At 37.9% G+C, this 27,994-nt stretch overlaps 1 protein-coding gene across 6 annotated transcripts; it reads left to right on the forward strand.

Annotated features, from left to right (window-relative positions):
* Nucleotides 1-6,685: 6,685 nt before the first annotated feature.
* On the forward strand, nucleotides 6,686-27,926 carry MAFF (MAF bZIP transcription factor F). 6 transcript variants are annotated; one of them, XM_087723189.1, is made up of 4 exons: nucleotides 6,686-6,889; nucleotides 9,403-9,468; nucleotides 21,399-21,470; nucleotides 24,575-27,926. In XM_087723189.1, the coding sequence occupies exons 3-4, from the start codon at nucleotides 21,435-21,437 to the stop codon at nucleotides 24,986-24,988; spliced, it is 450 nt and encodes a 149-aa protein (XP_087579315.1). In that variant the 5' UTR covers nucleotides 6,686-6,889; nucleotides 9,403-9,468; nucleotides 21,399-21,434; the 3' UTR covers nucleotides 24,989-27,926. The 6 variants fall into 6 exon arrangements, with proteins under 6 accessions (XP_087579315.1, XP_013910427.1, XP_013910421.1 ...); XM_014054946.2 differs by lacking the exon at nucleotides 6,686-6,889 and adding an exon at nucleotides 7,062-8,295 and having other exon boundaries at nucleotides 9,422-9,468; XM_014054947.2 differs by lacking the exon at nucleotides 6,686-6,889 and adding an exon at nucleotides 7,063-8,206.
* The last annotated feature ends 68 nt before the right edge of the window (nucleotides 27,927-27,994 follow it).

The raw sequence follows: 27,994 nt of genomic DNA on the forward strand, positions 1-27,994 counted from the left end.
AGGGCGACGTGATTACGCGCGAACAACCATTACGCCTTGACGTGAAAGGAGGCAGATCAGCCATCTTTCTGCCGGGCGGATGTTAGTTTAAAACAGTAGAACCAAAGCCGCCATATTTGTAAAGGCGGGGTGGTGGGGTGGGGCTTTAGAGCGTACTGCTTCCATCTTACCCAGTGTTGGTGTTTACGGCATATGCGACGTTGACATTGAGTGGAGAGCAAATAATAAAAGAGTATTTAGGACTAGAAGCATTGGAGAAAGTGTACACACAGGATCACAATGGGAAGATGCAGAATAAAGATTCTCAGGATGAAAGGCGGGAGGTACATAAAAATAAAGTTTTCTCATTGGTTGCAAAGGTTGCAAAGCTTAAATTCCACTGAATGCAATACAACACTGCTAACGGGAGACTGAGACACAAGCTAAAATTGATTCAGATTAAAGGCACAGTCGGCTCTTTTATGGGTAGTACACATAGTCCTCGACTTATAACAGTTTATTTAGTGACCATTTGAAGTTAAACAGCATTGAAAAAAGTGACACAACCATTTTTCACACTTAGGAGCTGCAGCATCCCCATAGTCATGTGATTCAAAATTCAGATGATTGGCAACTGACTCATATTTATGACAGTTACAGTGCCTTGGGGTCATATGATCAGCTTCTACGACCAAGTCAATGGGGAAGCCAGATTCACTTAACAACCGTGTTACTAACTTAATAACTTCACTTAATAACTGTGGCAACAAGGGTCACAAATCAGGGCAAAACTCAATAAATGTTTCACTTAGCAACAGAAACTGTGGGCTCAATTGTGGTTGTACACCTGTTAAAAATACTGGCAAAATGCTGCAGAGCGAAGTATGTGGCTAGCACTTGAGCCAAATCAAGGGTCTGTTCAGCAGTTTGGAGAAATGGAAACCCTCTTGAAAATAATTCAGCCCCAGTCAAATGGAGTATCAGTTACTAGTGGCCATATATACTGTTGAGTATGGTGTGCTTGGTGAAAGGAGGTTTTTGAATTTACAATATATTATTAAGCTTTCTGAAGGCATCTTGGGTCACTGGTAGGAAAGAAAATTGTTGGCTTGATTAAATTTTAGTCTAATCAGTTGGGCGATTCTTAATTTAATCATATTATTGCTGAACTATTACAAGCATATCTCAAAAATATTGCAGACCCCTACAATAAAGTCAATATCACAATAAAATAAGTTACACTAAAAAAAAAAATTCCCCAGTGCATGTAAAACAGATATCTATATTAGACTAAAGTCTATAAAGTATTTACTATATCTAAAAAGATGTACATATCTTAATTTAAAAATATTTTTTGCTGAAGAATGGTAATCATCTGAGCCTTCAGTGAGCCATATAATCTTTTTGTTGTTGGAAGGTCTCGTAAAAAAAATCTGCAAAGTGCAATAAAGCGAAGTATAATTAAACCCGATTATATCTATACATACGTTTGACTGTAAATTAACCCTTAGTAGTTTTTTCAAAAATCTTATTTTAAGAGTACCCGAGTTTATACTTCTAATTATCTTGATGTGATAAGGATTGGAAAATTTAAAAATAAGTGTACAGTATTTTTCCTTCTCTGCATCATTAAACTGGTATATTGGAGGAGAAGCAAAATGTTTGTAAACGGTCTCATTACATTATATTAACTGATGAATAGCTGCAGCTGCAATTGAACATCGCAAAAATATCCAATGAAAGTCTGGAATTGATATTAATATTGGTAAGAACCTCATATTTATTGAGGATAAGGTTATCAATTGTGTCTACATATTTCCAAAATCAAAGGTTATGTTTTACAATACATATGATAATGGAGTCATAGTTTTTTTAATTGATTAGGTTGGTGGGGGTCTCATGATAAAATATCCAATCATCTTTCAGAGTGGAATGTTTTGTAAACCCAGTTCCAATTGTTAAAGTTGTTGAACAAGAGAATGTACTTCCCACAGGAATTGGTTGTCTACTCACTGTAGTAGGTAGACAAATAGGTAGAACTTTGTCACCAATTTAGCAGAGATGTCTTTATATCCTTATACTGTGATTATCAATGATAGTGTTTAAATTCTGCAATTTTGAATATGTTACATAAACATTAATCCAGCAACAGTGTTAAAGATTTAACTTGGGTTCACACAGCATATTATAATATAAAATGGTTTGTGTTGTGTTGTGCACCCAACCATTGTGATATATAATATATGTGTATGTGTAAATATTACTTATAGTGATGTCTATATGTAATCAACAAACTATTTTTAAAATCATGCAGTATATATTTAATATCATTTCATTCAGTTTAGTACCACTGGGCACCATTTAGATAGCCTTAGTTTGTTCTGTTAATCAGTGTGATAAAAGATGAATTTCCTACACATGAATGATACTGTATTGCATAATTACATATGGTGTGATTCTTACTCATTTTAGTGACTATTGTTAGTTATGAAAATTGCAGCATCTCCAGCTTTTTACATACAGCTAAAGAGTTATAACCTTGCCTTCATCCTTCAAAAAAAGCCAGAGTTTACTTGCACATATTCCTATCTTTAACTTTATGTTGCTGTTATGTAAGAATGAAGCTCAGCGTTTGGGGGGGGGGGAGCATTGTTTGGTTTGGTATGAAGAAATGGAACCTGTTGGTTGAGGTTAAATAACAACATTTTCCTAGCCATGTCTAGAGGTGAGGCAGGTCTGGGTGCAAATTTGGAATATTAGATGTTTACCTACACAATATTCCTATTCCTGCTTTTTGACATTGGATGTTGTTTCTGAGGCTGTGAAAGACAACAAACCTCTTTAAGAAAAATGTAAAGCATTGCATGATGGGCAGTACAGTACAGATGTACTGTACTCCAACACTAGAAAAGGTAGACTCAAACAGATCTATCCAAGTGCCAAGCCTTGACGTAGTCAAACATTTTCAGAGGAAGCAATAGAAGTAAATTGCAGTGCTTTGGAAAACAGCCCATTCATTCTGAAAACATGTTATTATTGAAGCAGTTTCCCATAACCTGCTTTAAAAGATGAAATTCCAACATTGCAATCTGATATGTTTTGGAATTTAGTAGTAGTACAAATCCAACCTATCTGTATGCCACTAGCATTCTCATCACGACCTTTAACTGGGTGAAATAGTGCACCAGAGGGCAACTGTTGAAATAAGATTATCTCAAATGGATTAATGTACAGAAAGGGTCTAAATTCTGGGACCCATCATTCCCGAGAAAATGAAATTTGGGGAAATTGTGGCTTCTTCAATGCTACTGGCTGCTGTTGCAGTCAGTCAGGGTTCTATAACCGTTTCCCAGCAAGTCTTGCACCTTCCCCCACCCACCAGCAGCCACTTAGCTGTCTGCTACAAAGGGAAGATTTCTGATGCTCCCTGCAGAATTCCCAAGAAGGGAAGCTAGCAGGAAATCATTCCTGCTCCCTCTTCTTCTTCTTCTTCTTCTTCTTCTTCTTCTTCTTCTTCTTCTTCTTCTTCTTCTTCTTCTTCTTCTTCTTCTTCTTCTTCTTCTTCTTCTTCTTCTTTTTGCCTATCCTTGGTCATTCCATGTCTCTGTTTAGGGAAGGAAATTCTATATCTCTGAAATAGTGACCCAATAGGGTATTGGTTATACCAAGATTAATTGATTATAATTATTCAGATATATTATAATAAAATTACATTATTCAATTATAATTAATTAATTAATGATAACTAAAGATCTTCCATTTTATACTGTAGAAATATCTGTTCTGAAGCAAGGCATTTGAAGCTTATTATTTGACACTTATTCTGACATCGGTCCAGTCTTTTGCTGCTGTAGGATCACAATACTTCATTACAGCAATACTTTGGGGTTATATTTTCTCTAGGGTGATGGGTACAGTTCAGTGTAGTGATTTTGACCTTTAAAGCCTTTAGCAGTTTGGCTCTATTATGCCCTCTTCATCTTTAAGCCATCATGAAGCTATGAACTATAGACATGACGTCTTCATCTTTAAGTAGGAGACTTCTTGTTAAGAATGCTCAGATACCCTACTTCACCAAAAGACTTTGATGTGCCTCAGAGGACAACTCTCCGCCTTCTAGGAGTCCTGAATTCAAATCTCATTTAAAGAAAACCAGGACATTTCATTGCATTGAACAGCATGGCACAACAACAGCTCCTGGACATACACAGATTAACTGATACAAAGTTCACTTCATTACAGCTTTCTCTGTTGTAGTCAGAGATACTATATTGCTATTTAAATAGTAGTAATTGGATGTGTTATGTTTATTTAGTTACTTACTAGATTAGTTTGTTATTAAATGTAGATTCTGGGCTTGTGTGAATATTAGAGGTGATTTTTAAAATATATTTATTGGATTATGTTATACATTCCACCTTTCTTCCTTGAGCTTTCAAAGCACTTCAACCCCTGTGGATGCACCTGGAATCTGTTTTTATTTTGTACTAACAACTGACGTGCAAGTACTTGAACTGATGATGAACTTAGTAAGTTTTCATGACTGAGAATGAAAGTGGAGTTTCCCAGCCCTAGTTCAATGCTGTTACACACTGCATCACGCTGACATGTATTTTTAATTAAAAATATGTATTCTTTATTATGCATTCTTCCCCACGGGTTTTTTTTTGGTTGGGTTTTTTTTTGCTGCTTACATGGCCTCTTTAACTGTGAATAGTTAGATCAGCAAAAAGCATATAACAAATTGTTCTTGAAAACTGAAGGGCAATAGCCTCTATTAATTCATGGAAGTGTGAACAGAATTCAGGGAAGCCAGTAAAACTTCTTTTCCAGATGGTCATGATATGCAAATTGCATTGTGCAGATGTGACCTTAATCTAAAGGATTTTTCATTGGCATTGTGTGTGTTGCCTTTCACTATCATTATTGTAATTTCAACTCCACAGAGTATTTAACAGGGTAGTCTTAGGCATATTTACACAAAGTCTAACGTCTATTTCCCTTTAAATTCGTAATTTTGAATTCATCTATGCATATCCATTCAAATGGTTGTATCTTTCTAACAAGAATTTAAAACCTTTCAAATAATTTTAGAGATTCTGTTTCAGACCTCATTATTAATGTGATGAAGAAATTCTGTAGTTTTTTTTTATGTACGGTGAATTTCAGAATTCACATAACATTCTCATCTTACTCCTTGGCTTTTTCTAGTTTACTTTCAAGTGCATTAGGTTTCATACATCTGGTATTGTTTCTTTCAGTTCACACCAGTCATTTACTCCAGGCCTCCCAGGGATCTGGAAATTGATTTTCTTGCTTTCTCAGGACAGTGATAGTGCTTCTAGCAAATGTTAAATGAATACAAGGAGTCCTTAACCAAGATTACAATTGGAATCATACAAATCTTATTAAAGTTCAAAGTTCAAAGAATCAGAATTTTCATTGTTAAACAAGACAGTTAAGTGAATCAAGGGACAGGGTGCATTCTGCAGTTTGTGTTGGAAGTGTACCTGCAAAGCCTCACAAACTGTTCATGAGACTTTGCAGGAAGTCCTTTTAGGAGTGAGGCTGTGCACTGCACTGTGGTTCTAGTGCTGCTTTTTTGTGTGTGTGTAGGACACGACAAGCAACACTAGAACCAAGTGGTTCTGGGACTGCTTGCCTTCCTGCAAGGCAGGGTGCAAGGGAGCCAAAAGAACAGAAATGCCGGTGGGGTGGGTGAGATAGGTGGGGGGAGGTGGAGGTAGTTCTTAACTGAAGCTTGGGGTGGATCCTCAGCTAATGACTGGTTGCGGTCTCTTAATAACAGCATCAAGGAGTGCCAAGATTGCTGTCACTAAATGATGCAGTCACATGCTTCAGGTTATAACTACGTTGCTTAGCAATGGAAATTCTGATCCCAAATGTAGTCGTAAGTCAAGAATTAAATGTAAAAATAAATTATGGCACTACTTATGAACATGTCCATCGCTGAAAGAAGTGAGGATGGCCAATAGCATTTTTTTCCTGCCAAAATAATGGTTTTGGAAAGCTTAACATTAAAAATGATGAAGGCATGAGGTTACATCAGTGGTGAAATTCAAAAAAATTTACTGCCGGTTCTGTGGCCGTGGCTTGGTGGGCATGTCAGGAGGAGGATATTGCAAAATCTCCATTCCCACCCCACTCTGGGGCCAGCCAAAGGTGGTATTTGCCAGTTCTCCAAACTACTCAAAATTTCAGCTGCCGGTTCTCCAGAACCTGTCAGAACTTGCTGAATTTCACCCTGGGTTACATTAGATATGTTACCTGAACTGTATAGTTCCAGCAAGCATCAATCTTCTGAAAGGCTTTGTATACTATGTGGTAGGTTCCTTGCTCTGAAGTGGATGTAGGGCTAATTAGTAATCATGTAAATTGACACCTTTCGATCTAAACAAAATGTATATAATTTTGGTAGTAGTTTAGGTTAGGTTATTTTTATCTACTCATTCTTCAGTGCTTTATTTTTGCTCGGAAATAACATCTATTTGTATCAAAGCCTTGATTCTGAAGGCTAGCTACCAACTGCAAAGCATTAGGTATGGTCCCTTTAAAAATAAATGCCCAGTACCAAGATGGCAGCTTCCTTTCACCATTCTTCAGTCTGTGCCCTTCACCAAGATGGGGAGGGAGGGGAAAGAATGATGTCATTGTATGACTGTGTTTTTATGAATGAAAAGAATCCTGTGAGTGAGTAATTCCAGGAAACTCATATTACAACTCAGCAGATCGCAGCGCAGCGCCCAGCTCAGCCCTTCGCTTCGGGAAAACAACAACTTCATTTGGGGAAATAAACAAGGCGATTCGAAAGCTTAATTGTCACGAAAACGCGGCCCCCTCCGATTGCATAAAGAGGAAAACGGCAAACAAAAGGACGCTTTGGCAGGCAGTAAGTGACTATTTCGCTTCTAATCTAGTTTACAGACGGTCAGGGACGGATGGCGGCTTGCACTGTGCCAAAGTGAGGCGTTTGAATGTCAGACGCAGAGAGGTGAAAGCGATGGAGAAATCCGTGGCAGGGTGGTTCATTGTGGATTGTTTCCGTGCGGTGAGGAGGGGCTGTCTGGTGTTGATTTTCTACAGAGCTAGACAGTCATAGTTGTTCCTCGGGAGAGGTTTCAATTTCGCTGATGTACAGCGTGTAGCTCTGTTCCGAAGAAAGAATCCGTAGAAGGAATTCGGATTTGGAGCAAGGCGTTTTGTTTTGTTTTTGTTTTTTTTTAAGAAACTGTGTCGTGTTGTGTTGACTTGCCTCGGTTTCACAGTTGCGAGGCAGTTATAAGAGAACAGGAAATCGCTTAATAAATAGGAGTTGCTCGTTACATTATTAGCCCTGTGTTTGCACGTGCTGAGGCCTCGGTCACATGTAAGAAGCCGTTTGGCACCCAGGCGAGTTCCGATGTGCGGGGTGGGGTATGGATTCCATTGGAAAATCATGTGGATTGGTCTAAATCCGCCCTTTCCCTTTCCCTTCCCTTCCCTTCCTATCCCGCCAATACACGAGTTGGCAATGGTTGGGTTTTAATGATGGTGTATTTCGGCTTCGGAGGAATATTCAGGTGGATTCGGGAGTTCCCGGCGAAATAGGCTGAACCTCCAGAATGGTGCTGAACGCCTGATGACGCAGGGAAAGTGAAGAGCAAACGAAGGGTGACTTGGGAGTTTGGGGAGCCAACCGTGCAGATAACCTGCATCAGCATTTTAAAAAACCTAAAGAAAACTTGGCCTGAACTTGGGACTTTCGATTTTTTTCTCCTATTGGAAGATCCTGGGATTGCTTCCGTGCACAGGGGGTCCTAATTAATCCCCCAACCCCGTCCTGTTAAACTCCTTAAAGATCACGAGGGCCTTTGTTGTTGTTGTTTTTTGCGCACATCTAGAGGGATGTCTTCAATTTTAATTTGGGGTTATTTCCTCTTCGGTGCGCCTCATTTAGATGAATAAACAAATGCACAATCCCACTTCGTTTTCCGTTTGGGATTAATAGGATATCGGGATTGTTTGGGGTTTAATTCTTTTCATTGTTGTTGTTTTTCTAAGTCACCAATGTAAATGACAAAGTTGAAAAAAGATCAAAGAGAGACGGGGGGAGGGTGAGAAAGCAGAAGTAGAACAGCCATCTTTTGAAAGCAAAGTCAAAAGGAGGAGTACTGTAAAAGCAACCAGAATAGGAGCAGGTGGATTTCTCCGGGAGAGTGGAGCACAGGTATGGAAATGCAGCTGAGGAGAACTTGGGTTACCCGAGGCTGGTATTGCTAAGCTAAGAAGCACTCAGTCAAGGATTGGCATCAACAGGTAGTATGATTTCAGTCTATAGTTATTAATTCACAAAAGACCATGCATTTTGGATAAAGTGTTTGATATTCTTGTTTTATATAAAGATGGCCAGCCTCTTTTTGCCCTGGAGCTTTGTAGCCTCTTGGTATACCTTTCCAATCCAGTATCCCCAAAATACATTTGGCTATAGACCTCTCATCCTCAGCCAGTGTAGTCACAGACATATCTAAAGATCTGCAGAATAGAGAAGAAACTGTTTTTTCTTGAAAAGATACCTACCTCTGCTAGATGTTGATTGGAATATCATTGAGGACATGCTGATAGAGTTGCATCTTGTATTTAATGCTACTCATGCTGCTGTAACCACAATTAAGTGATTATTAAGCTATTTAATTCTTTGGATGTTTTGTTTAATAACTCTGCTTCTGTGGTCTGCAAAAGTTCTGGTTTGCCAGTTCTCTTGAAAGTTTATATTTAATCTGTGGGGCAGGTGGTTTGTAGTTAACCATTAAAGAGAAAGAAGAAAATATTGCAGATGGTAAAACAAAAGAAGAAAACCAAGTCAAAATGTTTCTCAAATGTTTATTTAGCAAAAGGATTTGATCTGATCTCAAAGTTGCCTTCACTTGTGAGTAAAACAAAAACTTTATAAGCCAAAATAAGTACAATTGCAATTATTTTCTGTCCTAGTTTAAATTAATGTAGCCTAAGAAACAAAAAGAAACTACTGTAATAATGTAGTTTTGCATTAATTCCACTTTTTCCAATTTATAGACTCAACAAACAATTTCTAGCCCATGTATTTGTAAGTTTTCTCTTCTGTAAAAGTGCATAGAAAAAAAATTGAAAGGGAACTTTCATTTTTTTTAACTTTTAAGGATTCTAAAATGTGTGTCTGCATAGTATCACATTTTTGAAAATGTATGTTCCTCAAGATATATTGTTTCAGAGTACAGTTAGATTTCACAGTTCCCATAATGACATACACATTCCTTTTATAAACTACAGCTGATATTTGTTTATAGATTCTAAGGAACGTGTACTGGTGATGTGCTCCATCCTTTAATTATTGCTCTGATTAAGCCTATATTTAGTAACACCTTGTGTGTCTATCTTTTTTTGAAGATGCATTAACTCTCCCCAGGTTGGCGCCTACCAGATGTATACAATCGTATCTTTCATAATTCCCAGGTAACTTGGCTTTTATAACCATAAACAGTCTGCATTTAGGCTTACATCTGAATAGATATCTATAGGCTTCTACCTGAAAGACTAGATCAAGAAAAGCAGTAGTTAAAAGTGCAGATTTCTGGCTCCCATTATCTATATAAGTAACCATCCAGTATTTAGCTACTTGCCTATTTGCCAGAGTCAACCTGCAGTTCTGTGCAAGTAAGTAAGCAGAAGGATGGGGGGACGGGGTGGTGGTGGTGAGGGAGGTAGATTCTCCTTTCGGTAACTAGCATAACTAGAACAGCCTTTTTCCTGAGCAAAAACATTTTAATCAAGGTTATTAACTTACTAACAGGTATGTAGTTTCCACTTCCAGGTTTAATTCAGAGGAGGAAGCTACTCCTTTTTTGAAACCTGTCTGGTAATGTAGGTTGCTTTTTTAGCAGGCAAGTTAAAAATATGCAAACCTGCAACTTTTGTTAGCTTGTTTTCAAGGCTGTTATCTTCCTCTATGACACCACACTGAGGACCAGAACGTAGATGCTGTACTTAAAAGTACATTGGTGCAGATTTTTAGTAACACAATTAAATCCATTCTTCCTATCCAAATTATATAGCAGGCACAGAGTGAAAGAAGGTTGGGGATAATTAAGAGTTTTTGCAGAGAAGATCTTTTGAGTTTTGCTTGTAGATGATATAATTGCCAGGAATGGGGATGTCTTAATTTACAGGGAAGTCTCTTTACACCGGATTGTGTTTGGTAGACTTTGGGATTATAGCAAAACTGAGTAGTTCCTATAATTGAAGGTTCCTTTGTTTTATTTAAAGAATGAACTGGAAAGTGTTTTTTTTTAAACCAGAGAATCTGTGGAAAGAGCTTGAGAGCTGAAATGAATTAAAGCTACCTTTGATATGGTGTTTCATATGATCATTTCTATGTAGTGTTGGATATTCAGACAGCTTTCCCAATTCTCATTCTTTGTAGTTATCTTAACCCTTCTGGTGAGAAATTTTGAAAATTATAGTCTGATACTGGACTACAGTGATTAGAGAAGGCTGTTACATAAACCTGTGAATCTCCTTTTATTGAAAGAGTGGACAAATCATGCTAAGACACGGTTCATTTGACCACATCTTACAAAATAAAATGTAACCGGCTGGGGTAGGAGTATACTATGTTGTAACTGTGATTTATAACCATAGTGGCTGGGTTTACACAATGTATTAAGGCAGTTCTGGAAACGAGGCTTCCTTGTTATGCCTACAGATTCTAAAAAAGCCCCCATACTGAATCCCTTTACTGTAATTAGAATTTGCAGCAATCTCAAAGATGCCATTCTGGTTAAAGGATACCCAAGTAGGCAGATGTTTATAATTTGATTGTCACATGAAATTGGAAACATCTGTTGAAGAGGTGAACACAGGGAGGACTGTAAAAAAAAGCCACTGTGAATATGCTTACTAGCTAAAGTTTCTTGCTGAATATTTCATATAATTATTGTATCAGATCCCATGTTTGGGTTTCTTGATAATTTTTGTATAGCGGCAACTCTTGGGAAGCTTTCTTTTACAATGGGAAGCTTCTAATCAAAGTCATCTGTGATTAAATTTTGTGGCATGTAATGCCTCATGATGAGCAAACAGTTCTGCCTGGAGTGTATTTTAAGGGCACTTAAAGTTACCACAGGTTACCTGTTTGCATGACTACAAATCTCTAGAATGAAAAACATACTGAATAACTATATCTATAGCATACTGATAGGATCATTTCACATTTTGCTTTCTTTATCATAATTTGATCAAGGAAGGGAAGAGATGGGTGGGGAGAGGACAAACTTAGTGCCAATATGTGTTGAAAATATTTTACAGATTATGTGCATATTCTATATGTCATTTTTATTGACCACTCATTTGCACAGTACTGTTTGTGGCTCACAAGTAAAATAATGAAACATTTTTTAAAAAAATCTAAAAGCAAATCTGCATTGGTGCTGAAAATGCACACCATATATGGACACTTGAATGCTAATAGGTTTTCTTGGGCTTTATGTTGAAAATTGCTCCACATGTTGTGCTGAAGGGTCATTTTTATTGAATAATAAATCAGATTATGGATGCTAAATACACAGCTTGGGCTTAGGTATATTTCCTCAGGAATAAATCCCTTTGATCTTGGTGGAAGAAAATTTCTGAGTGAAATTTGCTAAGTGTGCATTTAAGGATATTCATTCCATTACAATCAGAATTCCATCAAGGCAAATTTGTTTTAGAATGTATAGATATTTTTTTCCTCCTCTAAACAATTCTGTGTTGTTGACTTGACTCTGGGTTAATCCTGAAATTCCTGGAGGGCATTTTATGACGGGATATATATACTATTCCCAATCATGATTCTTGGGTTTTTTCCCCCTTTCAGTTTATCAGAGTTTTAGATATTGCAATAGATATGTTAGCTCAATTCCCATACTTCCAAGCTATATGTGTATCAATAGCAGAATAGAAGCAACAACTACCAGACTCTACACACAGGGATTTCTTACAGCGGATATCTGTGTAAAATTTGGTCATATCTAAGAATTGTTGAACTATAAGGGCTATGAATTTGGAATCAGTTAAATAGATGAGCTGAACCAAAATATTAAAAATTGTGCATGCATCTGTGTTTTGAAAATAGTGAACGTGTTTGGAGACAGGTTCGCTATTTTCAAAACAAAGATATATGTCTGTTTCTTTGCTGTTTCTATGTTGTCTTGGATATTTGATACCCTATATGAGAAGTCCATTGAATACAGATGTGTATGCACATCCAAATGCACATCTTGGCATCAGAAAAGTTAACATACTATTTAGGGGAAAATCTGTTAGTTTTGCAATAGTTCTGTACACTAGCAAAACAATAAACTTCTTAGATGCTGGATGCCAAATTCATAAAAACCAGATACTGTGCAAACAGCTGCTATACTATATATTGATAGAGTTATGATGAATTATGCTAGCAAATAGATTATCCAAATATTGATCTTATACTTTTGAATCAGGAGGGAGTGTCTTTGCTTTACTCTATCCTCTGAAAATTGAACAGGGAAATTGCAAACGTCTTTCAACATTATGCTAGAACACTCCAGGAGGAACTGTGTCAGGCCCAGGGAATCATATTCAGAATGGGAATACTATTTTTATTTGCGGATTTGTTTATAGGAGTTATACGGTGTACCAGGACAGAGGCAAAAGTTCTTAGTATTTGGTTCTTAAGCAATGGGTTGTGAGAGGTCCACTATTTCCCTTATCTAGCAAACAAGTTCCATTTGCTTCATGGAATGCAGTTACACAAGTATCATGGAGACTTATTGGACATTCCCTCTGATGCAATTAGTGATGTCTGGGACAAGTTGCTACCCTCCTCCACATATAATAGTTTGCAGCACTCAGTGAACTTCCTTTTAAAATATATTGTAAAGGGTCACAAAAGGGTAAGAATGTGTGTGTACCGAAAGAAGAATTAGTTTTGCCCACATTACACTCCCTTTATTGTATTTGAGCTGTCCATTTTGAAAGAGTTTACTACATTATTTAATTTTATAAACATACAGAAATGTACTCGGCATCTCCATTCTGCCCTGATTCTGCACAGAAATTTCTAACAGCATTCAACAGAAATATATTTGGAGAATATATATTCCAACCTACTTTCTTTGTGGGAGTATATAGTCATTATATTATATACCATTAGTTATTATATACAGCAGTGAGCAGCAGCAACCAAAAAAGCCAATACAAGGCTATGTTGCATCAACGGAGGGATAAAATCAAAACCACATGAAGTATTAGTACCACTTGAATTGAATTGAATTGAATTTATTTCATTTATATGCCGCCCTTTTCCCCGAAGGGGACTCAGGGCGGCTCACAATCCAAGTCAAGGGAAGGGGTACAAATAAAGAATAAAAAAGACGAACGGAAAATACACAATTTAAAAGCACACAACAACCATACCATTCGAGGGGGGGTGCAAAAGCTCTTTAGCCTTAGGCCTGTCGGAACAGCCAGGTTTTAAGGGCTTTGCGGAAGGCCTGGAGGGTGGTGAGGGTTCGAATCTCCACGGGGAGCTCGTTCCAGAGGGTCGGAGCAGCCACAGAGAAGGCTCTCCTCCGGGTGGTCGCCAGTCAGCATTGGCCGGCGGATGGAATTCAGAGGAGGCCTAATCCGTGGGATCTAATCGGTCTATTGGAGGTAATTGGCAGCAGGAGGTCTCTCAAGTACCCAGGTCCAATACCATGAAGGGCTTTATAAGTGACGACTAGCACCTTGAAGCGTATCCGAAGACCGATAGGCAGCCAGTGCAGCTCACGGAGGATAGGTGTTACGTGGGTGAACCGAAGTGCACCCACGATCGCTCGCGCGGCTGCATTCTGTACTAAGGCTTTAGTAAGACCACACTTGGAATACTGCATCCAGTTTTGGTCACCATATTACTAAAAAGATGCAGAGACTCTGGAAAGAGTGCAGAAAAGAGTAACAAAGATGATTACAAGGGTGGAGGTTAAAACATACGAAGAATGGTTGCAGGGATTGGATTTATCTAATCTAGTGAAAACAAGGCCTGGGGTGACATGATAGCAGTGTTCCAATATTTGAGGGGCTGCCAGAAAAAGAGGGGGTCATTCTATTTTCCAAAGGCAAGGCAAGAAACAATGGGTGGAAACTAATCAAGGAGAGAAGCAATCTAGAACTAAGGAGAAATTTCCTAAAAGTGAGAACAATTAACCAGTGGAATGGCTTGCCTTCAGAAGTTGTGGGTGCTCCATTATGGGAGGCTTTTAAGAAGAGACTGGACAGCCACTTGTCTGGAATGCTACAGGGTCTCCTACTTGAGCAGAGCATTTTACTGAAGACCTGCATGGTCCCTTCCAACTCAGTTATTCTCTTAAAAAAATTAAAAGTTTAGAATGGTGAGAGAAATCTACAAGGAACTCCTCCCAACAGCAAGAATTTTGCACTCTGCGAAATGTGTTCTGTGTCTCCATCCATAGAAATGGCATACAGAGCTACAAGTGCTGACTTAAAGCATATAGGAATGACAAAGAATGAAACAGAGCTGTAGCAAGTTTTCATTGTACAGAAAATGGACAGAATGGATTTGCTGAAGACAATTCTTAGCATCTTCTAATGCTTGAATATACAAGGACCTTGCTTTGAACTATTTGGATATTTTTAATAAATCAGTCTGCTGTCTCTAGATTAAAGATGTTTCTATATTATTGGCATTATTTCCCCTTCCTACCCCCATTGGTGTGTTTGTTTCACTATTATTCTATGTTAAAGCGCTTAAAAACCATGTATTTAAAAACTGAAGCGTCAGAAAAGTGAACCTTAATGATTTTTTAGTCTTGATTTTACTAGGTCAGGCCTTATGATTTGTTAAACCTTGTTTTATCGTTTATTGGGTTCTAGCTAATTATGATTTGTTCAGCATTATTTAAACAACCAGCGACCTTGTCTAAACTGTAAACTAGTTCCAGTCTTACTAAGACAATTAAAAAGTAAAGAGACTTAGGAAAACTTTGGATTAGTGCTCCTATCAGGAATTGGATAGTTACACATTTCTTTAGGTTGACACTTAAAGAGACTGGCATTCCATTGTACTATTTTCCAGAAATAATGTACTACAAGCACCAGATTTTCCAGCTGGTGGGTTTATACTGTAAACCTCAACGTCTTGATTCCCAGTTAGTTAGCTCTTAGGAGAATAGCTGTTCTTGATGCATATTTAGTTTTGTCTTTGCATCTTTGGGTGATGAGACTGTCTCACGAGTAAGGAGTATTTGTTTCCCAAATGTTTTGAATCAACGTTGAGAAAACATCATTACTTCATATAGATTACACACTGGAATTTAACTTTGCATTGATGGGTTATGGCAAGCACCTTATCCTGGACTAGCTGACTTTACTTCAAGAGAATCTTCACTTGAGATGATGTGATGCAAATTTGCTTTGAGGATAAGCAAAGGATGAAAGCTTGATGACTTTCAAAAATGCTGTCGTTATTATAGTCCAATGCGTGCTTTGCATCACTTGCTGCTCCAGACTGTACAAACCTTGGAATCTCTTCAGTGTCATTCATGCAACTTTTAAGTCATCCATGTTTCTGTAGCAACCCTCTTTCTCATCAATGTCTTTACCCAACCTGTTATTATTTCTTGCAATATGTCTTCTCAGTTCCACAAGATTTTGGGATAACAAAGATCTGTATATCTGCCTGAATACTTCAGAACCTGAATTCCACTTCCAGTAATGACAAAAGGCACAGTAGAGATGGTAACGCATTTCTGTTTCTACTGATTTACAATGACCATGGACCAAGGGGCTTTAGAAACACAAGGCTTCAGAAAGAAATAGCCCATCCTATCCTGATGGTATGAGAAGGCTGAGAAATTATATAAGTATATAAAATTGAATTGATTCAAGACTAGATGTAGGATACCTTATCCCTTGGTTGTAGTAAACTAAGAGTAAACAAATTATTATTTATTTAATTATTTAGTTTGTCAAATATGTAAAAGTTGACAGGTATAAGTATAAACATGGACATGAGCACATGAAATGAGTACAAATAAATGGGGACAGTAGGACAGGGATGGTAAGCATACTTGTGCGCTTATGTACGCCCCTTTACAGACCTCTTAGAAATGGGGTGAAGTCCACAGTAGACAGTTTAAGGGGTTTGAGGAAGTAACAACGGAGTCAGACAGAGAATTCCAGGCATTGACCACTCTATTGCTGAAGTCGTATTTTCTGCAATCAAGTTTGGAGCAGTTTACCTTGAGTTTGTATCTATTATGTGCTCGTGTGTTATTGTGGTTGAAGCTGAAGTAGTCATTGACAGGTAGGACATTGTAGCAGATAATTTTGAGTACTATGCTTAGGTCAGATCATAGGTGGCGTAGTTCTAGGTTGTCCAAGCCCAAAATTTCAAGCCTGGTGCCATAGTGTATTTTGTTGTAAGTAAAGGAGTGGCGTACTCTTCTTGTGAAATACCTCTGGACTCTCTCAATTGTATTAATATCCGATATACAGTACAGATTCCAGTAAATTAGTATATTCAGCTGTAAGACATTTGAGTCTATGGGAAAGAAGAAAATAAATTCTTTGGACTAGATTTGAAAATAGGTCTTCTGCAAGGTCTTGCTTAATTAACTATTGTTAATTAAACCATGTTTTTCTAGAGATGAAAAAGGTGATTATATTCTTAAAGCATGTTTTAATGAAGTTAGATATTTGTTTCTATCATAATCTATCATTCCTAGTATTGCTTTGCAAGCAGGGGAATTATAAGATATTTTAAAATTAAAGACATAACATTCAATTAAGTCACTTGTATTTCAACCAAGGTAATTTTATTAAGAATACAAGAACATTATTTGCTCAGCAGTCATAAACTCTTTCTCTGAAGGAGAGGGGCAAAGGAATATTTATTATTTCCAGTGGGGCAACCATCTAAATCTATTAAGTAACTAACCCTCATCCCATAATAAATATCAGCCTTTAAGATTGCTGAAGGATTGTTGTATATAATAGTTACTGCAGAGAAAAAAATTAAGCTTCCCAATGAGATATGCGTATGAATGTGATCTCAGCAATAACTATTTAGATTTGTAGCCAAATGACTAATGGCACTTAAAAAAACTTAATTTTGACCAGAAGATAAAATAAAAAAAATACTATTTAAAATTTGAATGTCTTTCAAAGAAAGCACAACCCTTCCTTGATGTGCTCATGTTCTGTGGCCATCTCTCATGTTGTGAACCATGAACGCTAGGCGTTACTCTGAAATAAGTGTTGATAACCTAATTCTAGGAAATCCCTGCAGATGATTGAAAAATATACATATGATCTTAATGCTTCAAATATTATCCCTGGTACTGCAGAAAGCTTGTGAGGTGAAGTGAGAAGTTTAGAAATCCTGACTTCAGAGATTGAGATATCAAATGTTTGTACTTTCCGAGAGATTAAAAAAAACCCTAAATCTCCCTTAAACATTTTCAGCATTACCTAAGGCTGCTCTTACTTATTCTGTACTTTTCCATTTACATTCACATCCTCAAAACCTGGACTGAGAATAAATATCACATCAATATCTGAAAGTAAATGTTAAACATTTTAGTGACAATTGAATTTTCATTTGTGTGAAAGAATTGAGATTCTGGAGGAGTAGATAAAAGTTCAAAATATTTATCTATTTGGATATCTATTTCTAGATATAAATAGATATAAATATCTATCTATTTATTTAAAATATTTATATAGCCATTCATCTGATAACCAACTCTGGGCAGCTCCCACTCAATATATCTCTCACATTAAACCTCACTTCAAATCTTGGACGAATTAGGCTGGAACAACAAAATAATCAAGAGCTCACCAGATATATCAGCTCAGTCTGATCTTTGCACACTAATACGCTGGGCTTTACATTTGGTATCTTCAGATCCCATATATAAATAGTTTATGCAAACTGAAATTTAGCCTTCTGACTACTAGATTACATTTCCCATAGCATAGAGGTGAGCTTTAATACAACACTTCTGGATTGGTTACTTCAAAGAATTTGACAGCACTAGAACCACTTGCGTGAAATCATACTATTACAAAGTAAAAATTCATTGGTGTTATCCATATTCTTAAGAGCTGAGCGACATGAGGGCATAATCCTTAAAACATACCTATGCATTTGAGCAAACTTATTATCATATGATGCCACTAGGTACCAATACATACATTTTGTAAAGTTGTAGTTCACACATCTTAAAGTTGCTAAGTTTAAGAAACTATGTATTAGAACAGTGGTTCCCAAACTTGGCAACTTTAAGACTTGTGGACTTCAACTCCCAGAGCTGGCTGGAGAATTCTGGGAGTTGAAGTCCACAAGTCTTAAAGTTGCCAAGTTTGGGAACCACTGTATTAGAACAATGGAAGTTCCTTGCTGTCCTCTGTTGCTGAACTACAATTCCCAGGGATGTCAGGGGCAGTTCTGAAGAATGTTGAAAACTGCAATTCAGGGACATCTGTAGAACCACATTTCTCAACTCTTGCAACTGAAGTGAAATGATAATTTAGTAAAGTATAAACGCCTTAATCTGAGCTTCACATACTGTTTCCAGAAGGCTTCCAAGAATAAAATACAATGTTGTGACTGCTAGCTGCCAAAAGCTCTACATAGCACAGTTGTATTGGAGGTCAGTTTTCCAAAGAAGAATGACAAAAAAGGCAAATGTCAGCAAGACGCTCCCTTCATTGATGAGCTATCAGAAAAATGCCAGGATCATTAAAGAAAATAAGAGAAAGGATGGTAGGAAAGAATGGAAAATTCTATATATTTGTCCTCAATTTTATACAATACTGCTATTTAAGTTGCTTTGGACGGTCTCCATCTAAACATTAATGTATCTGTAATTGTTGCTGGATCATCCTGGGACACAGGTCCTCTGGTATAACCTGGTATATGCATTGTATGTTATGTCATATGTTGAATTCCAAGACTTAATTAAAAGACTTTTATTTGAGATGGCTTGCTGTCCTCAAAGTACTGCTGTGCAAAATGAAAAGAGCAACTAGATCCAGCCACCAGGTATTTTCAGAATGCCAGGTTGGGGGGGGGGGGGGATAATTTTCCAAGATATCAGCTGCTGCCATTGGCCTTACTATATAAGAATCCATTTTTAATCACAAATATGGCAGTGTAAAAATAAGGGCTTCCCCAAAAGGAGATAAACCGAGGATAATCCCAATTTTTGAAAACAGCTGATAGAATAGAATAGAATAGAATAGAATAGAATAGTCTTTATAAGTCACATGTGATTGGACACACAAGGAATTTGCCTTTGGTGCAGTGGTGGATTCTGGGAGGTACGGCCCAGTACGGCCGTACCAGTAGCAGCCAGGAGCAGTGGCCACCGTACCGATACGGTGGCTTGTTTGACCAAGCAGCCCATGTTTCATGGCTGTTTATAATGCAACTGGCCCATTGTGCACGCGCACACAGCTTGTAGCGCCTGCACGACCTCTGCCGAGCAGCTAGGTGTCGCAGGGCGGTGGCGTGTGCATGCGTGCCCGTCTAGGACGCCCGGCCCTGTGCGCAGAGTACCATCCGGAACTCACCACTGCTTTGGTGCGTATACTCTCAGTGTACATAAAGAAAAATAAAATAGAATACATTCATCAAGAATAATCAGATGCCACACTTAGTGATAGACATAGGTTACTAATAAGCAATCAAATTATACTAGGAAACAAATAAAACAATATAAAATTTAAAGATACAAGCAACATGGTTATAGTCATAAGTGGAAAGAGATAGGTACTAGGAAGGAAGAGAAGAAGAATAGATATACAGTCTTAGTACATAATTTGACAGTGTTGTGGGGATTAGTTGTTTAGCAGAGTGATGGCATTTTGGAAAAAAAACTGTCCTTGTGTCTAATTGTTCTGGTGTGCAGTGCCCTATAGTGTCGTTTGGAGGGTAGAAGTTGAAACAATTTATATCCAGGTCTAATTATTTTCACAGCTCTCTTTTTGACTCGTGCAATGTTCAGGTACTCAATGGAAGGCAGGTTGGTAGCAATTGTTTTTTCTGCAGTTCTAATTATCCGTTGAAGTCTGTGTCTGTCTTGTTGGGTTGTGGAGCCAAACCAGACAGTTATAAGCAGCAGATGACAGATTCAATAATTCTTCTGTAGAACAGAATCAGCAGCTCTTTGGGCAGTTTAAGCTTTCTGAGTTGGCACAGAAAGAACATTCTTTGTTGTACTTTTTTATGACATTTTTGATGTTAGGTGTCCATTTTAAGTCTTGAGATACAATAGAACTTGAATGTCTCTACTGTTGATACTGTGTTGTCTAGTATTGTAAGAGGAGGTAGTATAGGAGGGTTTCTCTTAAAATCTACCACCATTTCTATGGTTTTGAGTGTATTTAGTTCAAGATTGTTCTGGTTGCACCACAAGGCTAGTTGTTCAACCTCCCGTCTGTATGCAGATTCATTGTTATCTCAAATGAGACCAACCACTGTTGTATCATCTGCAAATTTCAGTATTTTAACATAGGTTAAAATTTTAGTAGATCCACAGATTGTATAGATGTATCTGACTGCAGACACAGCTCTCCAATGATGTTTTCCAAACACTGTTCTAATGCATAATTCTTAGTAGTGACGGTTGACATACAGTACATCTGCCCTTTGGGATGTAAGGGTTTGGCTTATTAGTCACTCTCAGCCCCCCCTCCCCCAGTGGACTGAAGTTCTTGTTCTGCCAAAGACCAAAATATATTGCTCTTATTCCCTCCCTCGTGTCTCCTTTCAGGCCCTGCCATTTCAGAGACACACCCGTCAGCTGGCTCTCCACTGTTCAGTTTCCTTCTCCTCAGGAAATGTTTGCCCTTCTGTGTTTCCGGCAACTGCAGAGCATGTCCATTATAGAGTCACTATACAGTGGAGGAGGAGAATGTACTGGAGATACCTCATATTTTGCTTGGGTGGCTAGGTAGATGTTCTGTGCAAAAAAAAAATTCATTTCGGGCTTAGAATTCTGGGAGGTGACATCCACACGTCTTAAAGTTGCCACGTTTGAAAAACTCTGCTTTGGAGGAAATTAACAGCATTAAAAAATACATTTATTAAAACAAAACAAAAAACACAGAATCATTTAGACTTTGGGAACTCTGTTGCTCCTGCTGAAGTAAGGAACTGTGACTCCAGGATTTTTATTTTTATTTTAAAAAACCAGCTGGGCAGGATGGATAGTAAGAAAATGAGACTGGAAGACAGATGAAAAAGAAGAGAAATTCTGTGAAAGACACAATCTCTGGACAAGCTTTAAATAACAACAATCTTTAAAAATAAATAGCAATCACAGATCTTTCTATACCCCCCCCCTCTATCTCTTCAATTACAGGCTGTTTCTGGGGGACTGTCAGGAGTACCCAAGAAAATGTCAGGTGACAGCTTGTCAACCAAAGCCCTAAAGGTAAGCACATAGCCGTTTGGAAAAAAACACATTTCTCTGCAATTTTTTGAAAGCTGGAGGGTCTCCGAGAGATTTCATGTCCTTTCCATAAAACTCTGGTATTCTGCTATAACAGATTGATCATCGTGACTTAAATCAGTAATTATTATCTGGCATTAAAAAAAACCCAACAACATCCAGAGTTCTTATTGGAAGAAAAGTAAACCTTACAAACTCGATAGCAGAAGTCCTCAAACCTGGTGACGTTAAGACTTGTAGACTTCAAGTCCCAGGGTTTTGGGAGTTGGAAGTCCTAAGTCTTAAAGTTGGGGATCCTTGCTCTACAGAATTTGTGCACAATTTGTATACATCTCCATTCCTTTGATGATCTTTGCAATTATTCTAGCTCCACCTTTTACTTTCCCTCTTCTTTGTGCCCTTGCTTCCTTGTTCTCTCTTCCCCCCATTTCTCCATTTTTTCCTTCCTGCTTGCGTTGTTGTTCACTTTCTCTTTTGGCCTCACCCTCTTTTCAGAAATGGTGAACATGTGGGTGGAAATTTGTATGGAATTAAATTATTTTAAATAAGCTGATACAGGACTTCTTTTTAAAGAATAGCCAGTCTGTAATCCACACAGTTGCTGAAGCACATATGGACGCATATTTGCAAATGGGTCTAGCAGCATTGAGCCAAAAAGGGAAGGATGTTCTCTGTCTTTCCTAATGTAATTTTCCTCTCTGAGAGTTATTGCACTGATGTGGCTTTGTTAATGTGAACTATAAATTCTTGCCATACATACGCATACACAAACAAATTTTGGCAAGCTGGGCCCCTTTTAATTTTCTCAGAAATATTTGAAGAACGGCACTTGCTTCTCCATATAAGTATTTTCCCTGCTTGTATCCAAGAAAGGAAACAACAAAAAATTGAAACTATTGCCTCCCCATTTTTAAGATTGACACATTGTTTATTTAATAGCAATAGCACTTAGACTTTTATACCGCCTCAGGTGCTTTACAGCCCTCTCTAAGCGGTTTCAGGAGTCAGTATATTGCCCACAACAATTTGGGTCCTCATTTTACTGACCTCGGAAGGTTGGAAGGTTGAATCAACTTTGAGCCGGTCGGAATTGAATTCCTGGAGTGAGCAGTGACTTAACCTGCAGTACTGCATTCTAACCACTGCGCCACCACAGCTCTTTAAACACAAACCTGGAGGACAGAGGCAACCCATTATTGTATGCAGGTAAAGTAAGGACTAGTGGAGGTGTGTCCTGCAGAGAAGTCACAGAAATTGCCAAGGGAAGCCAGCTCCTCCTTTATATTTGAGTGAAGAAATGCATTCTTCATTGTCAGCCTCTAGCAGTACGTTATTTTAAAACAAAAATCCAGGGCAGTAATTTTGGGAACTGTATTTATCTGCTTCACTGTTCTAGAAGAGGAAACCCCGCACATTAATTTAGGACAGATTTTGTAGGAAACATCCAGGGGTGTGCTCACCCCAAGGTTTTTTAGGGAGCCAACAATTATTGTCCGGAAGCTGGTGAATTTTGTTAAAAGACCTGCAACTAAGCAGGTCTTTTATTAGGAAATTATGATAATATCATAATGACAATATTCAGTTATAACTTTGTTTCTAGTAGCAATGCATGATCTGCAAAGGAACACTGAGCTATTGTTTACATGACTTTGTTTTCCTGAGACTATTAGAAATTGTCAACTGATTAAATAAAATAGTTTCAAACAATATGTAGTCTAAGTGTGGAAACTCAAACTAGGTTAGTTTATTCGGCCAAATGGCCACTTTCTTCTAGTTATTTATTGCTCCAAAACAATTTGAATAGGAATGGGTATTCCAGCTGTGTTCCTATAAGATGGAACAGTCAGGACAATAAAGTATTGATTCACTAACCTTTGCTTAGAAATACCTCAAGGCAGATAAATTGCAAATTCTATTCATAAGAAGTGTTTGGAAATTGACCTGGAATGCAACCAGTAGCATCTGAACTGCAGCAGGAAAATATCACATGTGTCTTACACCAACATTGAGCAATGCTTAGTCAGGGTTATATGATAATCTCGATGTCCTCAAAAGCTAACGTCTCATATGTATGTAGTTACTTTCTCCATTGAGAGTTTGGAAACAGATTTTTTCTTCTGTTTCTACACAGTCCTACATAGGATTGCACTGTAAATGGTCTATGATCCCAGATATAAAGGATTGTATCAAACCAATTTTAAGAGTTGCATCCTGGATCCTACTTTTTGAATGCCCTCTGAATCAGATTTATTACTCCCAGAAATGGAGTATCTTCCGCAATGATATCTGGATTGTGGCAGTTCTTTCCCAAAGAGCTACTTGAGATCCAATACTAGATATGTTCGCGTTGCTCCTCTAGATTTTTTCCTCTGAATCCAAAGAACATTCCATCTTTCAAAAATGTTTTATAAGAGGGAAAAAATGAAATTTATATAGAAAGCAGTTTCTGTATTGATGCACTGGATCAAAGGGTTAATACAATGAAGTTATGGGGGAATTGCATAAAAGAAATACAAAATTTTATATTTGGTTGTAATTTCTGCTGCTGTGAAATAATAACACTGATAAAATGAAAGATTAAAGAAGTCTTTAAAGAAATAAAGTGATGGGAATAAATCCAGACTGAGCTAGTCATACTTTGATCCTATTTATTTAGTTGATGGGTAACTTTTATTGATTCAGTTGACACTGATTTATGTACACAACTCCTCTACTGAGAAGTAAATTCCATTGAGTTCATTGCCATCAATTTCTGGCTAAATGATTTAAAGATCTTAGTCAAGTTTTCAAATCTCAAAATCTTATAATAAAATCAATTAATTTTATTATGAGGAATTTTTAATATAATTATTACAGTGTAGGAGGGGGAAAACCCTAATCCAAAGAACATTGCAGAAAATATATACAAGTATATATAAATAGCAATGGCTACATACTTTGCTACAAACTGTTACCCTGTTGTTGTTGTTTTATTCTTCTAGACTCCCATTTTTCTTTCCAGTTGTTGTTGTTGTTGTTGTTGTTTTTCCCGTTTTTCCCGTACTTGTACATCTGATTCTCAACTACTTGATCCTTTTCTTAAACAGATCAAACGGGAGATGGGTGAGAACACACCACATCTTTCAGATGAGGAGCTTATGGGATTGTCAGTGCGGGAACTTAACCATCATCTGAGAGGCCTGTCCAAGGAGGAGGTAGCCAGATTGAAGCAACGTCGGCGCACTCTGAAGAATCGTGGCTATGCGGCCAGCTGCCGAGTAAAGCGGGTGTGTCAAAAGGAGGAGCTGCAGAAGCAAAAGACAGAGCTAGAAAGGGAAGTTGATAAGCTAGCGCGTGAGAATGCTGCCATGCGCCTTGAGCTGGACGCCCTGCGTGGCAAGTATGAAGCGCTGCAGGGCTTTGCCCGCACAGTCACTGCTCATGGCACTGCTGCAAAGGTGGCAACTGCCAGCGTTATCACCATTGTCAAATCTGGTTCCAACCAGGCCACCTACTCCTAGTGCCTACAAGCCGAGCCATGAACTAAGTCCTGTTGCCATGCCTCTGCACAGCTCTTACCTAAAGCGGCTGTAGCTGCACTGGCTCTTTCCTTCTCCCACTTTTGTTCCAGCCACTGGAGGAGACACAGTTGACTTGAAGACCAAATGGCTAAATGTTGAACTTTGTCCTTAGTCCTTGCCTTCATTGGAAGATTGTGGGAAAGTGGTGCCCAACTTGTGTGTAATTTTAGCTGTCAGTTATTTGTGAATTGGATTACAGTGGCCAGTTATTTTTCTTTTCCATTTTATATTTGTTAGGTTTTCTTCTCTGCTGCTTCATACCTTGCGACTGATTAAATGTAAAACAGAGAGGTTTGAAGATGAGATCTTAGTTGGAAATGCTGCTTCAGAGAAGTTTTGACAGCAATTATAGAGAAAGGCAGATAGCTTCTACCTGATGGGAGAAAAAAAGGGGATGCCAAGATTGAAGTCTCCTTTTAATGTCTAAAACCTAGTGATTATAATAATCCAGATGTTATCAGAGGATATCAATTTCCCAGTTTCTTGGTGCGTTGTTCAGACACAAGTCTAGGTATTCATGTATAACCCTGTCTGCTTTTTGTTGTAAACCATAGTTCCCATTTACCTACTGTTTAATTCAGAGCCTCTTGATTGCTTCACCATGAAATTGTTGTTTTACAAGAATCAGTCTGAGCCTCTGATGAGTAGACATTTAAAAATGGTCAAGAAAAGGGTTATTGCTTGGTGACTGCAAGGGTGATGGAAAAACAGATCACAAAAGGGACATGGTCAAAAAAGAGCTAGTTGCTGCTAACCCAACCTAGGAAGAAATAAAGGAATTATGCCCATTGCAGTGATTGGAGAGACAATCTCTCTGCAACTGTGTGTGGATGCAGCTGTGCTCCAAATACTCTTTTGATTGTAGAAGTGGTCTTTTGCTGAAGTTATAAGATTTATGGACAAAATAGAAGCAGTTTTCTAAAGAAGGAGAGAGAGAGAGAGAGAAGGAAGTGGGAAAAGTAAAGAGGGAGTGTATTAAATGAGGCAGGGGTGGATAAAGCAAGTGAGACTGATGGATAGTGAAGGGCATCAGAATTACAAGTGAAGTTCTAGAGAAGACACTGAGGTGTCTAAAACAACGAGTTCCATGAGGGGTACCAATAGCAACCAACAGAATGTAATGAAGAGACCCTTTTGTATTTTCTTTCTGTTTTTGCATTGGCAAAATACTAGAAATAGAAACTCAGGAAAGAAATATACCCAACTATTACAGAGATTAAGACATTATATGTTCAAGAGAACCAAGCTATACGAAGGTTGGCCCAACCCAAGAAGCAGTACAGGCAATTGGGTGTGGGGTTCTGAGAGGTTCAGAATCAGTCCTAATCATAGCGATGCAGTGTAACCCAGCACATCTCTTCCAGTTTCTTTTTTCTCCCCAAAAGCAAGTTGAGAAAGATCCAGTCACTTACGTAGAACAAGGAAAGGAGGCTTCAGTTTGAAAAACATTGGTGAGGAATATAGTTCCTCTGTTTTGTGGCCTAATTTTTGCCCCATTCAGCTATGTAAAATGGAAGATGCATTTCTCTTGAGGAAAGTGTCGCAGCTGAAATTCAAAACGCTTTTCTTCTTTATATCTGAAGGATGCCTTTTCACAAGAGCAGGAAAATAGCTTGAATCATAGCCAAAAATAATTTCTATCATGAAAATAAAACCTAGTGTGGTCTAAGCTAGCACAATGGCAGAGTTAGGTTCTCCTGGATGCCACTGTGTTTGTCTCTTGTTCTTTTAAGATAATATTCTCATATGCACTTAGTAGGATTTACTGTAAAAACCACACTGTTTAAAATGTTTACAATCACAATCTTGCCCTTTTCATTATAGCAGCTTTTATACCGTCCAGTGGTTTTCCAGATGCATTCTGCCATATTGGCTGGAAATGTGTATTGCAGACAACACAAACATGGAGAAAACTGATACCATTCAAAAGCCTAACTTAGTAAACACATGAACAGTGTATTGTTTCCCTTTCTCTGCCATGCTGTCATGAATCCCATATGTCATTTAAACCAAACTGCCTGCATGTACACACAGAATATCATTAGCACTGGACTTGTAGAATCAGCTATTGATATACTGCCTATCTGTATGCCTTTTTGGCCAAGCAGTTTTAGCCCATTGCCTTCTCATTTTAAAGTGAGTATGAAATTTTACACCAAGCATGGATGATATGAGAATAGCACATCTGTATCAAGAGACGCTGGCAGTTCCATTGCTTAAGAAACTGGGAGGTTTATACACCTGGGAGACATGGATACAGTAATTCTGGAGAAAGCATGGAGAAGGGTTAGATTAGAAGACTTAGGAAAGCACCTTCTTCCATTAAATATATGTTGCTAATATAAGAACCAGTGAGTATTTGTGGGTAATCATTTCCAGGCATGTGCCAGTGACTTATTTAAGTGGCAAATATGATCCATTTTTTAAAAAGACATATGGTTGGGTTTACCCATCCTGCAGCTTAACGTGACTTCTACCCCTAAGATGGAATCAGCTTCCAAACCAGTGTTGTCCATCCTTCCTCTCCAACCTTTTGATCCTTAGTGGGGATTCCCTCTTTAACGTTTCTACCCTTGTTCACCCTATTTTTCCTTGTTCCTACTCTGTGATTTATTTATTGCACGAATATAAGTTATTTTCACATTCTTTATGCCGTTCTGCCTTGTGGCACGGCCGGGATGTTGGTACAGAGCTGTACTTTATATTTTATATATGCAAATCACATTTTATCTTCTATAGAGCAAGAAAAAAAGTACTTATTTATTTTCTGACTTACAGTGTGTCCTGCCAGACTCCTCTGTATTTTGTAGAATTTACAAATAAAGCCAGATTTTTTTTCCAAAATGGAGAAACTGAAAATAAGTGATATGTGCTCTTTTCTTGTGAAAATGAAAGAGATTGTGCTGAAGATCTAGGAATCAATTCTGGGAATTTCATTGAAAATGT

The sequence above is a fragment of the Thamnophis sirtalis genome, unplaced genomic scaffold, assembly GCF_051295495.1.
Source record: "Thamnophis sirtalis isolate CommonGarterSnake01/CBP01778 unplaced genomic scaffold, rThaSir2_p1.2 scaffold_9, whole genome shotgun sequence".
Classification (NCBI taxonomy): domain Eukaryota; kingdom Metazoa; phylum Chordata; class Lepidosauria; order Squamata; family Natricidae; genus Thamnophis; species Thamnophis sirtalis.